Source organism: Ictalurus punctatus, chromosome 6 (assembly GCF_001660625.3).
Source record: "Ictalurus punctatus breed USDA103 chromosome 6, Coco_2.0, whole genome shotgun sequence".
Classification (NCBI taxonomy): domain Eukaryota; kingdom Metazoa; phylum Chordata; class Actinopteri; order Siluriformes; family Ictaluridae; genus Ictalurus; species Ictalurus punctatus.
In genome coordinates this window covers 25881569-25895899 of record NC_030421.2, presented here as the reverse complement: position 1 = coordinate 25895899, position 14331 = coordinate 25881569, and the positions used below count along the sequence as shown (strand labels likewise).

General features: G+C 37.3%; 1 protein-coding gene across 2 annotated transcripts in view; it reads right to left on the bottom strand.

Moving 5' to 3' along the window:
• slc4a10b (solute carrier family 4 member 10b) overlaps positions 1–8457 on the bottom strand; it is a 56036-nt gene extending 47579 nt beyond the window's left edge. For both annotated transcript variants that reach the window (XR_001812807.3, XM_017469100.3), the window contains exons 1-2: positions 8203–8457; positions 2871–2900 (exon numbers count right to left, since the gene is read on the bottom strand). Coding sequence is in view for 1 of the 2 variants with exons in the window: in XM_017469100.3 (XP_017324589.1) it covers positions 2871–2900; positions 8203–8250 (78 nt within the window). In the remaining variant the exon portion in view is untranslated. The remainder of the gene's footprint in view (positions 1–2870; positions 2901–8202) is intronic.
• Between the last annotated feature and the right edge of the window lie 5874 nt (positions 8458–14331).

Sequence of the window (14331 nt, the reverse complement as noted above, 5' to 3'; positions counted from 1 at the left end):
TAAATGGCATTAATAGAGCTGAGCTGAAGGAACAAATCTTTCTCAACATGAGCAAATGACCTTTAGTGAAGTACTGAACCATGTTAGCAAAAGTAAAATGCCAGACAAATACAAAAAAAAAACCAACACAGCTAGTTCTGGGTTCAAGTGCAGTAGTATCAGCATACCTGTGATTGGAGCTTGCTGTAGAGGTCCAAACTCATGACTGCCAAGCACACAGTCAGTCAGATCAGACAGTTGTATAAAAGTGCATATGTGTAACACCTGAACTAGAGTGTCTTCACACTGTCTGGCACACTGTCTTATCGAAGATATTAATCTACTGTGCTCATTCTCATTCTCTCTCTCTCTCTCTCTCTCTCTCTCTCTCTCTCTCTCTTTCTCTAAGTCTCTCTCTCCCTCTGTCTCACTCTCACCTAGAGTCTGGGGCTTTAAACAGGTAACCACCTACATTCTGCTACATTCAGTTCTGCTCACCTCCTTCCCAAAGACACTCTGGAAATTTCTGCTCGAGACCAGTCACAGAATCACCCGAAACCTACCCCTGCCTCTCCTCTCTGTCACCCTCTTTAACAGTTCTCTATTAAGGCAAAGAGCAAAGGACCATACAGCCATCAGCACTATTAGCTGCAATGTGCAGGTCAGGGGAACAGGTGAACTATCTACAATATAGACAATGAGACACAAAGAGGCTCACTGTACTGCTTCACAGTTTGCAGGGTAAATGCAGTTTCATTCACTTTTTGAGGCTTTTTAATTTAGATACGTTGGATATTCAATTTAGTTCAGTTTTATTTCTATAGTGCTTTTAACAGTGGACACTGCCATAAAGCAGCTTTACAGTAATAAAAACATTCAGGACATACATTTTAAATGTACTAATTTGACCCTAATAAGGAAGCTAGAGGTGATGGTGGCAAAGAAAAACTCCTTGAGATGATATGAGGATGAAACCTTGAGAGGAACAAGACTCAAAAAGGAGCCCATCCTCATCTGGATGACACTAGACAGTGCAATTATAAATCAATCCCTTCTATAACTGTGTGCTACATGGTCAAAAAATGCAATTGTGTAACCAGGATATTAATTACTGTTTTCACATGAAGTCTGTTTTGTTGAACTTATCCACTGTTCACTAATGGAGACTTGAGTGCAATTGTAGTCGTAAGCCGTCATAGCATAACTGTTCATATGACTTGTTGTCCAAAGCCATCTTCATAGTTTTTTAAGTGGTAACATCCTCAGTAATGTCAATGATCTTTTATATAGAGAGCAACATTAACATGATAGAGTATTTTAAGCAAATCCTATGCAGCTCATAGCAGGTAGATATACAAAAGCTGCAGATGAATTGACTATTCAATGACATTTAATTATTCACATTTCAATCTGTACTAAAATCTTAGCTTCTTAAGATCTTCTTAAGGCCTTTGAACACTAACAGCAGGAAGAAAACATTGACACTGGACTGAGAGTGTGTCTAGAAGCATGGGTCTTTGTGCCCTCCTGAAGGAAAGAGATACTGTAGCGTTTTCAGTGCTGCCAGTTTCCTGAGGATACGTAGCATTCTGTATTATATTCTGACTCTCTGTTACCGCAAATGTTGGCAGCTTCATTGCTCTCATAGATAATTGAGGAACAGCTTTATAATTCATGTTGTGTCATGTTTCAAGGATTGAATAAAAAATTAATAACCATCTTCCTCCTTTTGCATCCACATACATATCAGACATATCACAACTGGCTATGTAAAATACATAGCTGTGGTCCTAACTCTGCCATAGCCTTAGAGTAGAGCATGCCGAAATGTCAACTTTTCCAAAACAGAAACAATAAAGACTGTGCAGCTATGCTATGTAGAGTGAGACCAACATTGAACAGTCACTCAGAACAGACTCTTAAGAAAGAGAGTTTTAGCCAGCTAGTCTCTAGCCTCTTTTAAAGTATATATATATATATATATATATATATATATATATATATATATATATATATATATATAAAAGGAGGAATGATTTTAACTCACACTTTCAAAACTATAAGATGTTTCTGATTTCATGAGAATTTACCAGGAAGTATATTGACAGAACACTATTAACTTTTAAATTATAACTATTAACTTTCTATGCATAACCCTTTCTGTTGGTTGAAAGCTTCATGCCGAGCCACCCCTGTCAACAGAAATGCATTCCCCATACCCTGTAAACAAGCAGAGACACTTTAACTCAGTCTCTGAAAAAATGGAGTAACTCTACAGATCTGTGCCACTCAGTATCTTAACCTAGTTTGCTCCGCAGCGCCGTCCGTCTTTTCAGCTTGGAGAAGCTCCAGATGTCTAGAGGCATTAACTCCAGACAGAATCAAGATGACCACTTACATACATCTACTGTGCCCAAGTGCGCTATTATGATACAGACTTTTATTATATTAAAGTACTTGTATAAGGTAGCCTGGGTACTTAGCTCTCTTTTGTACTGGGTGATTAATCAGGATCATACAACACAGAGGAACATTTTTACAGTGATAAGGGTTAGTCTTGGTTTAGAATGTATAATACCTCTAAGGTCTAAATTACTTAGTATTTGTCTAAAGAATAAATGCACATGTCTGAATTAGTATTTGCAGTAAATGTTCTATGAACCCATGTCCTTGGATGCACATATTCTACATGTTTTATCCTTTAAAAAAGCATTTATTTAAAAGTACATACTTACACCATGACTAGAGAACCTTTTGTGCATACCAGTTATCACAAAAATAAGTAAACATACCAAGTAGTAACTAGGGGAAACTGGCAGTGCTTTAGTGTTTTAGCAGGAGATGAAATGAAAATATGAATTCAGAGAAATGAAATAAAGCAGTCAACTCACCACACTTCTTCCTCGGGAAGGTGTTATTACCTGCAAAAGCAAAAATTCTCTGTTACAGTCAAACAATGCAATTTCAGACTCTAGTAATAAGCTCATTTTACCTGTACTTGTAGATTAAAGCATGTTTATGAGTTTCTGTTTTCTGTTACTGTTGTGAGAGCAAATGTTTTCTATTTTAAATGCTTAGTGTTTAGAGATGTAGAAAGGGCTTTTTAAAATAAATGAATACTGAGTCTTTTTCACAGTAGGTTAATTTCGTGTATAGATCCTTATATTTTGTGTACAAACAAGCAGATACAAACATATTAATACATTTATTGATATCTTGTTCACGTTTGTTTAATAAGTGACTACATCACCACGGGATTTACCCTGTGGATTTCATGCCGTGTAAGTTTGTCTTATTATTTCCATATGTTTGCTATATTACCAAAGAAAACACTCGTACTAAAAGATTTCACTTCTGTATGTAGAATAATGGAGTGTTGTACATAGAGTGGTTGTCATATATTTTTTACATTATTTACATATTATGGATGGTTATTACGTATAACTTAGATGGCAACTATTTAGGACTTTCTGGTAAATTAACTTATGATTGTTGTTATACTGTGTACATACTGTATAATTCATGTGTATTACAAAAAACTGTAATCCACAGAAAAGTGCATTCTCTTCTGTATATGACTACAAGGCTACAGTATAAACAGTATAAACAGTACCTTAAGAATCAGTATGGACTGTATCTTATTCTGTATAAGGCCACTGATAAAGTCAACTGATTAGCTTCCTTTCATTCATCAGTAACCTCTTTATCATAGTCAGGATTGCAGGTGGATATCACGAATACTGGGAGAATAACCTTAAATGGAAAGCCACTCCATCGCAGTGTACCGTGCACAGACACATTCACACATTCATTCACACTTGGGGGCACTTTCGAGAAATCAATCCAAGTACCTGTTTTGGGGAGGCTGGAAGAAACCAGAGAACCAACAGGAAACCCACTAATATACAGGGATAATATGCTCAGAATCACCGCACAGAATATAAGAAGAACCGAGGGCCCTGGAGCTGAGGCAGCAATGCTACATGCTGTGCCATCCTGATTATCTTTCTTCACCGCAATGATCATTTATTATGGTATAGCTCAAACCTCAATTCATACAAAATCTATACTTATAATCATAAACTCAACACACTGAAAGGCAGAGATACAAATGCATCTAAATGCCCTAAGCAGTAATTTGTTTGTGCAATCTTGATACCTACTGATTACAGTTATATTATATTATATCATATATTATATTATATAATTAACATTATACAATAATATTATGCAATAATTAATATAATATTATACTTTTGTGTACCTTTTTTTGTAATAATAAATCTTCACTGTTTATACCCTTGTCCTCAGTACTACAACCCCAATTCCAAGTTGGGATGCTGTGTAAAATGTAAATAAGTGTAACTAAAAACAGAATGCATTGATTTGCAAATCTCAAAAACCATGCAACAAAAATGCAATAAAATGTGATACTGATTTTCACCCTTGAGGACCATTATTCTGAATGTGTTCCACAAATTGTAGATGCAGTTTTTCGCAGATTGGAGAACTTCTGCCCATCTTAACTTCTGAAAGACTCTGCTTCTCTAAGATACTCTTTTTATACCCAATCATGTTACTGAACTGTTGCCAATTAACCTCCAGCTGTTTCTTTTATTATCACTTACTTTTCCAGCCTTTTGTTGCCCCGTCCCAACTTTGAGACGTGTTACGACCATCAAATTCAAAATTACCTTATTTTTTCCTTAAAATAGTACATTTCCTCCGTTTAAACATTTGATATGTTTTCTATGTTCTATTGTGAATAACATATGAGTTTATGAGATTTGCAAATCGATGCATTCTGTTTTTATTTACATTTATTTACATTTTACACAGTGTCCCAACTTTTTTGGAATTGGACTTGTATACTATGTTAAAAACCAAAGCACATTAGCCATAGTGAAACAATGTAATGTTACTTCGTAAAAGTTGGATTCATAATTCCAACTAAAGGATTAATATGTCAGAACAAGCCCGCATTAAGCACCAGATCAGAGCAATCTGACCCCTCATACCAGCAAGTTCATGACGGGTGCACCAGAAGGCTATGTTTTTAAGGTCACATAAAAGCTGCTTTTCGGTCAACTGCTCAGGGATAATGAACGGAAATCTGCTCAGAAGTGATTAATCGTAGGGGTTTGTGCTTAAATGTCATAAAAAAGATATTCATCCATACATCTGGTATTTTCATAAACTGGTGTTCTTCATCCACCCCTGCAAAAACACACTCTAGCACTCAGCACTCAGGTTGGCTGAGTGGGAGAAAATTGTGGCTTAATAGAGAGACTCTCGCCCACAAGCCACATTGCTAAGGCCCAGCTCAAGCCTTACAGAATGGATTATAACTCTGTAAAAATGGTTTGGTAAGCAAACGTGCACATTAATAGCTAAATTTGGAACCAAGGGTCCTATTTCAAGATCATGAGGACATTTAAGGCTCTAATGAATTATTCAGTAGACCTAATCATTGGGTTAAGTAGAATGAACAATAAAGAGTCAGGTTATGATTAATGTAGCCACTGATCACTTTCTCAATTTTTAGTTCCTGGGGAACTCTGAAAATAGGTTGAGTGTCTCTGGTAACTGATGGGCTGGTAAATGGTCTAATAATGAATCTGCACAGGAAACGTCATTACACCAGAATGTCTTTGCCCGTTATACTCTCTTATGAGAGAAGAACGCATATCCCCAGATTCTAGTATGCATTCAGCAAAACAGCAGGTCTCATAGAAATACTAAAGACATATTTTGTCTTTTTTTTGTGTATTATGTAAGTCATATTTTGTGAGAACACATTAGTGGGCATCGTTTTTTGCTTCACGCCTGCAGGATCTCCAGTTCGACAATCAGCTTGGGTTACTGTTTGTGTGGAGTTTTACATGTTCTTCTCATGCATGGGTTTCATCCGCGTTCTCTGGTTTCCTTCCACCTTCCAATCCTGTGGATGTGTGCACGGTGATGCTTTGCAATGGACTGGCATTCCATGCAGGGTATATTTCCACCTTATGTCCAGTGTTCCTGGGATCGCCTCTAGATCCAACATGACCCTGACCAGGATAAAGTGGATGCTAAAGATGAATGAATGAATGATGAATGAATTAATAAGTTAATTTAAAAAGCCACATCTAAACACCTCTTTGTTCCAGACACTTAATGTTCAAACATCTATATAACTACAGACTGTGCTACAGTCTTAAAAATTAAGGTTCTTCAATGGTTCTGATAAGAACCTTCTTCATATCAAGAACAATTTTTCATTATATAGGTTCTTGAGTTGAGTTCTATGGTTCTTTGGAGATTAAAGAAGTCCTTCTTAGGTTTTTCAGAACAGTGTATTAAGTTTTCAAGGTATCATCTGTTAACAGGTTAAAGTAAAGCCCTACTGAAACCATCCATATTAAAATAGTAAATAGTATCTCAATTTATTGGTTTGTTAAAACAATTTTATGTGTATGAAAAAATGCTAACAAACAACCAACCTCTGCAGTAAATTTCTATTCATTTTAACTAGCCTGTGTATTATAATTGTTAATGATACAACTATTGACAAGATTCATTCTTTAAAAAAAGAAAAAAAAAGAAAGAAATGACAGATGAGGCAGCACAGGGCAGCTCTGATCGTTTCTCCTTCTGAGTTTTAAAGACTTTTAGCTCACAGCTGGCCCATCTTCATGGTAATATTCTTCAGCCTATCATTGTCTACTAACGCATTGTATACTTCTTTCTTCCATATTCCAATTGAAATGTCTCCCATCCTTACTAAAATCTCAAACAATACCATCACATACGACAATGCTAAAGACATACCCAATTCTACTTCAATGGTATCAACACAATCCTAACGGCTATCCACTGTGTACTAAAGAAAAGATTCATACAAGTTTGAGAACATCTCTGAGACCAGGTTACCCTCCAGTGGGACATATCATGCAACAGAGTTGTAAGATGGGACCCAAAATACCCTGGGCACTGTGAGAAGGAATATCAATATCAGAACAATGACTGATAACTGCTAAATGCACCACAACCCTGACCTGGATAAAGAGGTTACTGAAGATGAATAAATGTCTACTACATTTCAACATCTAAACCTGCAACATAGTTACACTATAGAAAAATGCACAAATCTTAATTTTTAATTCTTAATCTTAATCACAAATCTTAAGAAACCTAATTCTTTCACTGTTATGCTACATTGTTCCAAGGGTCCTAGTGTTGTACTCTATAGTACAATTTGCAATTGGAATCTTGTCTGGGATAAATGATAAAGTGTAATTAAGAATTATTCATGATATTTAAAGCTTCAGCTCTACCATCACAGTATTTTGCCTTGCTGTTATGTTATTTCTTCATCTAATACACCTTACCTATATCTTATATAGCAGTGGTCACCAACCCTGTTCCTGGAGATCTACCTTCCTGAATACTTTAGCTCCAACCATAATCGTGCCCACCTGACCATCTAATCTTTGACTTAAGAAGTGTACTTAAACTGGTTTGTTAGGTTTTGGTTCAGGATGAAACTTGCAGGAATATAGATCTCCAAGAACAGGGTTGGTGACCACTGTTACATAAAAATGTGTTGAATGTGCAGCAACTTTAGTGTCAAGTAACCTAACTGTCAAAATGTCCATTGTATATATTTGCAAATGAAATCATCTGACAGTTCTCACATCCCAAGCGACTTACACCATAAATAGCCTGAAATAAGAGTATGGCAGTAGAAGACTATAGGTTTGCTTAAGGCATCACTGTTGCGTGAAGAACCTCTGCGTATGCTGTTGATGTGTAAATCAACTTCCCCACGTCCTCTGAGTCTGCGACACTTGCGGCAATGCGTGCTAATGCTTTTCCCACAGCATATTTTCTATTCAGAGGCTAAAATAACAGCACCGTTATCTGTTGTAATAGGCTAATCCTAGGAATGAATTCTTTCAGCATTCGTGCATATCATATGTGCCGTTTATGAGCTATGAGACGCACTGCACAGAGCCGCAGTATTCAGTCACGGTTCACCGCACAGCCTGTGATCAGACGCGGCCGACTGCAATGTAACTGTAAATGCGCATGTTGCTTATGGCGATGAAGAGACCCCACATTTCTCCCGCTATCCGATGAAACACTGGGAAAAATGAATTTGCACAAGGCTGCGAATGCGCACCGGTCTACAGAGTCAGCATGGGCGTTACATTTACGCAACGTGTTGAAAGAGGATCTTACCGTGGGAAGCAGCGGCTCCATTTGAGCGCTCTGGTCCTTCAGGTCCATCTTGGCTTACCTACTAGTCGGCTGTGCTGCTTTAGATGTTCTGCTTCTGTGAAGCGGCACTGACGCTGTAAGCATCGACACGGCGTGATCACATGTTTAGTAAAGTAGTCAGGCCAACCCTAATATTATTACTCTGGAAGGGGTGCATCTCTCTCTCTCTCTCTCTCTCTCGCTCTGTGTGTGTGTGTGTGTGTGTGCGTGTGTGTGTGTCTGTCTGTCTGTGTGTGAAGTGCATTGTGACGCATTTAATACTCACTGACACACTATGAACGTTGGAGGATACAATTTTCCTTTAAAGGGTTGCTCTATATTAAGTGATATGGATTGCATCACAGAAAGTCATCCTACCCAAAACCTTACTATTGTTTCAAAATTAAAGGATTTACCATTTTATTTTTGTTGTTGTTTTGTTTGGATTTCATTAGTCATTCATTCATTCAGTCATTTTCATTAAATGCTTTATCCTGGTCAGGGTTGCAGTGGATAAGGAGGCTATTCCTGGAACGCATAGGGCAGGAAAACACACACACACGGACACCTTTGGCAATTTGGCATAACCAGTCCATCTACAAGCATGTGTGTGTGGGAGGAAATCCATGCAGACAGGGGGATAATATGCAGTACTCCACAAAGAGAGTAACCTGATCTCAGGATCGAACTGGGGACCCTTGAGCACTGAGCAGGGGCATTATCTGGACTGATAATCATCTGGGGCTGAGCCCAGATTGACTGTTTCCATGCATTTTTATCTTGCATGTGAAGGCTAATTGCTTTAAAACAGTTTCTCAACTCCTCCCCCCCCCCACACACACACAGACACACACACACAATAATGTTTTAGATGTCTCACTAATTAAAACACCTGGTTCAACTCATCAGCTTGTTAGTGTGTTAAATAGGGAGACATCTAAAACATTCTGGGAGGTGGGACTGAGGACTGAAGTTGAGAAACATTGCTATAAAAAATGTGAAAATTGGACAAAAAGTTGGCTCTATCATAAAACTTGCCTCGGGTGTTATCACTGTTTGCAGGACTACCAGACCGATAAAATACAAAACGTTTTTTTGGATATCAAACATGAGACTAGGCTAGTTTGGTGTCACTAGCTAAGGGGAGGCACAACTAAGCTATCACTGTATGGGTTTAGCTGTTACAGGGCCATGCAAAGTATGTTATCTGTCCTTATTCTCTGCTCATATCATGTTCAAATAACATATAACACATAGACATTTATACACCTTCTTTTCCTGCTCAGCATGAGTGGATATTAGTGTTTCAACATGGTGGAACCTGTCTTATTTAACCCTCTCACATATCTAGTGTCTGGTGTTTCCATTGTTATTGAGGTGTGTGGTGGCATCATGCCAAGATCTAAAGAGTTCTATAAGACCTTCAGAATAAAAGGTTGTGGCTGCCTATGAGTCTGGCCAGGGTTTTAAATAGATCTCCAAATGATTTGAAATACATCATTTCACTGTAAGGAAAATCATCAAATAGCGCAGATTTAAAAAAATAAGTCTCCAAGAACCCCAAAATGTCATCACAGGATCTGCTAGTAAGTTTTGTAATTGTTGGTGTCAACGTGCATGCTTCTACAATCAGAAAGAGATTGCACAAATTTGATCTGCATGGGAGGCATGCCAGGAAAAAGCTTTTGCAAGACTATAGTTTGCCAGTGAGCATATACAGGCAAAGACCAGGCCTTTTGGAATAATGTGCTCTGGACTGATGAATCAAAGATAGAGTTGTTTGGCCACAGTAACAGCAGATATGTTTGGCACTGACCAAAGACAGCTTTTAAGGAAAAGCACCTCATACCAACTGTGAAGCACGGTGGTGGAAATATTATGGTTTGGGGTTGCTTTGGGCCTCAGGCACTGGACAGCTTGCATTCATTGATTCAACTATGAATTCTGCATCATATTAAAGAGTGCTTGAAGACAATGTTAGGCCATCTGTCCAAAAGTTGAAGTTGAACCAAAAGTGTACATTATCAACAATATACTGATCCTAAGCACACTAGCAAATCCACTAAGTAATCTCTCAAAAAGAATAAATGAAGGGTTATGGAATGCCCTAGTCAAAGCCCGGATTTGAATCCCATTGAAATGTTGCAGGGGCATTTGAAATGGGCAGTACATGCACGAAAACCCTCAAATATCTTGCAAATGAAAGAATATTGCATGGAAGAGTGGTCAAAAATTCCACCAAGCCAATGTCAGAGACTGGTGGACAATTATGCAAAACGCCTACAAGAAGTTATTTATGCTAAAGGGGGCAATACTCTTCTGAGGCCAAGGCTGTACTTACTTTTTCCACAGAAGAATATCACATCTGTTGATATTTGTGCTGAATAAATAATTGAAAAAAAGCTCATTTCCCTTGTGGGTTTGTTCAAGTCTATCAAGTGATTTGCTTAACTTTCTAAACATAACCATTTATCTCCATAGAGGTATTGTTGCACCTAGTGTTCAAAAATGGGAACTGTAACACGGTCTAATAGAGACCCACTGGAGAAGAAATCACGCTGTCCCGTGCTCAATCTATGAACATTTTCCGTGGAGGAGGAGTAGAGGATAGGACAGTTAATGACATGGTTGACAAGACTTCAATTCAAGACTTCAATTTAGAATTGAAGTCTTGTCAAGAATGTCATAGAATTCAGAATTAAGATATTTAGAATTAAAGCTAATAAATTTCTGCAAAAAATGATGTCTAGGTGTAGACTGTGTGTCTATGATTCACAGAAGATATATTGCGAAGACTGGTAGAGGGAGAAGGGGAGTATGGGACAAATATGTCCATGCATCAGAAATATGTATGTGTGTACCATGGTAAACCTTGTTTGCCGTGTTGGGGAAACAAGAAATATGTGTCTCTCTTTGCAATATTTAACTTTTTTTGGGCTACTTTCAGGTCTGTTTTATAACCAGCAGTTGGGCAGGATATTCTGTTGAAGTCTGGTTAATGATATTGCATCAAACAGCTGAATGAATATACAGTGGTGTATATTCCACCATGTTTCACAGATGGGATAAGGTTCTTATATTGGAATGGAATGTTTGGAGAAAGGATATACTGCATTCCAGCATAAGAACCTTATCCCATCTGTGAAACATGTTGGTGGTAGTATCATGGTTTGAGCCTGTTTTGCTGCATCTAGGCCAGGACAACTTGCTACCATTGATGGAACAATGATTTCTCAATTATACCAGTGAATTCTAAAGGAATTTCAAAGGAATGTCTTTGAACTGAATCTCAATAGAAAGTGTGTCATGCAGCAAGACAACAACCCTAAGCACACAAGTCATTCTACCAAAGAATGATTAAAGAAGAATAAAGTTAATGTTTTGGAATGTCCAAGTCAATATCCTGACCTTAGAAATGTTGTTGAAGGACCTTAAGCTAGCAGTTCATGTGAGGAAACCCACCAACATCCCAGAGTTGAACCTGTTCTGTACTGAGGAATCAGCTAAAATTTTAAAGGTTTCACAAACTTTCAAGCACCACTGTAAGTCTGAAACCTCTCAGAATGTTGTTGACTCTCAACTACCTATTACTGTTGATTTTTTAAGAGAAAAGAAGCATACTGAGACAAAATATATAAATACCATTTTTCTGCAAATGTTAATCCACAGTTACTTTACATTTGATTAATCTAAAAAAATGTAAAAATAAATAAATAAATAAATAAATAAATATATAAATAAATAAATAATAGCAATAAATACATAAATAAAATAAAATAGTAACTGTGGCATGCAAAAAAAGTTTGGAGTAAGTCAGTACTTACTAACACCCCTTCAGCAGATATTACAGCTTATAAACACTTTTTGAAGCCAACTATCAATTCTTTTCTTCTTGTTTTAGGAGTTTTCAACCATTATTCCTTGCATAATGTTTCTAGTTCTATAAGATAATCTTGTGCCACATTGCATGCTCAGCATGTTAAGATCTACCTAAATATTTTCAATGATACTCAAGTCTGGAGACCAAAAAGGGATTTCAAAAGATTCAGCTTGTATTTCCTAAATCATGGTGGTATGATTTTGAAGTATTTTGGATCACTGCCCTTCTGTAGAAGCCAGCCTCTTTCATCATCAATTAGATTCATTTTCAGATCCTCAGTCAGCTGCTTAGAAGAACCCATGGTGGTTGAGTGTTAGGAAAAGGCTTGAAGAGTCAGAGGATTTTTTATGCTCAGCTGAAATGCCTAATGACAATTTGTGAACTTACTAACAAGTCCTTACAAGTCAATGAAGGCCTAACAAATTAATTAAGTTCTGAGATTTTATAACTGGACGGGTGTCCAAACTTTTGCATATGCCATAATTAATTTGGCTTTTCAAGTTCATCAAATATAAAATAACTGTGCATTAACATTTACAGAAAATGTTATTTTTAAAAATTGTTTGTTGCAGAGGTTGAGCGTGGGGAACAATCTAACACCGGGCAAACTGTAACATGTTTTTATGCTATTACACAAGGTCAAGCAACATGTACTTCTGGTCACATTACCACATTTGTGAGCAATGGTCTGTAGCCAAGTTTCAGAACGATGTGCCTGTGTGCAAGAAATCTGTCAAAGAGTGTTTTCAGGGCATTATAAGTAATTTTTTGTCACAAGTTTTGTTTTTTTGATTACTAAGTTGCGGGTGCGCGTATGTGTGTGTGTGTGTGTGTGTGTGTGTGTGTGGGTGGGTGGGTGTGCGGGTGTGTGTGTGCAGGTGTGTATGCGTGTGTGTGTGTGTGTGTGTGTGTGTGTGTGTGTGTGTGTGTGTGTGTGTGTCTTCTTGCCTACAACGTAGCACTGTTAAAATGTGACCAATTCACATCAAGAGTTAGCTAGGCTTAAGTACAACCATCATGCTGGGGTTAGTTGATATACATTGTTACAAGGCACCTTTTGTGTAGGATGGCTAGAAGTTAATTCTGTCTCAGATAAAATAAAAAGAAGAAATTTCTTGAAAATTTTATGAACAGGATGAGACACTGAGGAACAAAAACCTTTTATGTGGTAAAGATTTGGCTTCCTCCATTCCTGGGGCACTATATATATATATATATATATATATATATATATATATATATATATATATATATATATACACACACACACATACAGAGAGAGAGAGAGAGAGAGAGAGAGAGAGAGAGAGAGAGAGAGCGGGCGAGCTGTTGAGTAAAAACATATAGCTACTCTGTGCTGTGCTTTGACTAAGGGTCACTATAGATACATATGTCAATGTGACAGAAAATACTTTTTTGATGATTTTAAAGTTTTATTATAACTTTAAAATCAGCAAAAGACCCTTCACTGTCCTTATCATTAGAGCTTTTTATTTTTACTTTATTTACACACTGTTGTGCTGAGAACATTCAATGCTTTGTGTTAAATTAAGTCCATATGTAATGTGCAACTGTACCATTAGAGTTCCCTAGTGGATCTGTGAGGTATAAGAGGAGGAGAGTGGTGGAGATAAAAAGAAAGAATGGAGTAAAGTTAAGTTTAGTGATCCGCCGTGTGCGCTGTTCATTTTATTGCTAAAAAACATCAAAAATTGGTAGTGAGTAGTGACTATTCAGATTACCGGTAGTCAGTGTCAGCACATCCACTGGGGCAGGTGGGGTAGACCATTTAAATCAGCCATTCAGCAAAGGTTATTTTTCATTAAGTGAAGTCAAGTCCTCATTCAAAATTCAAAACATTTTAAATTCTATTGAAATAATAGTCACCTGTTTTAAGTGACCAAAGTAATTAAATTATTTTGCTATTTGACAGATATAAGCTGATGTTTCACTGATTTGCTCAACTTTCTAAATGTTGTGCAGTTGGGGAGAAGCACACTCACGTCACCTTTTAGCTCCATGGAAGTACTGTTGCACCTAGTGTTCAAAAATGGGAACTGCAACACGGTCTAATCGAGGCCCACTGGAGAAGTCACTACATGAACATTTTCAGTGGAGGAGGAGTAGCGGATAGGACAGTTAATGACAGGGTTGACAAGACCTTGATTTAGAATTTAGTATTAAGATATTTAGAATTAAATTTAATACATTTCTGCAAAAATTATGTGTGG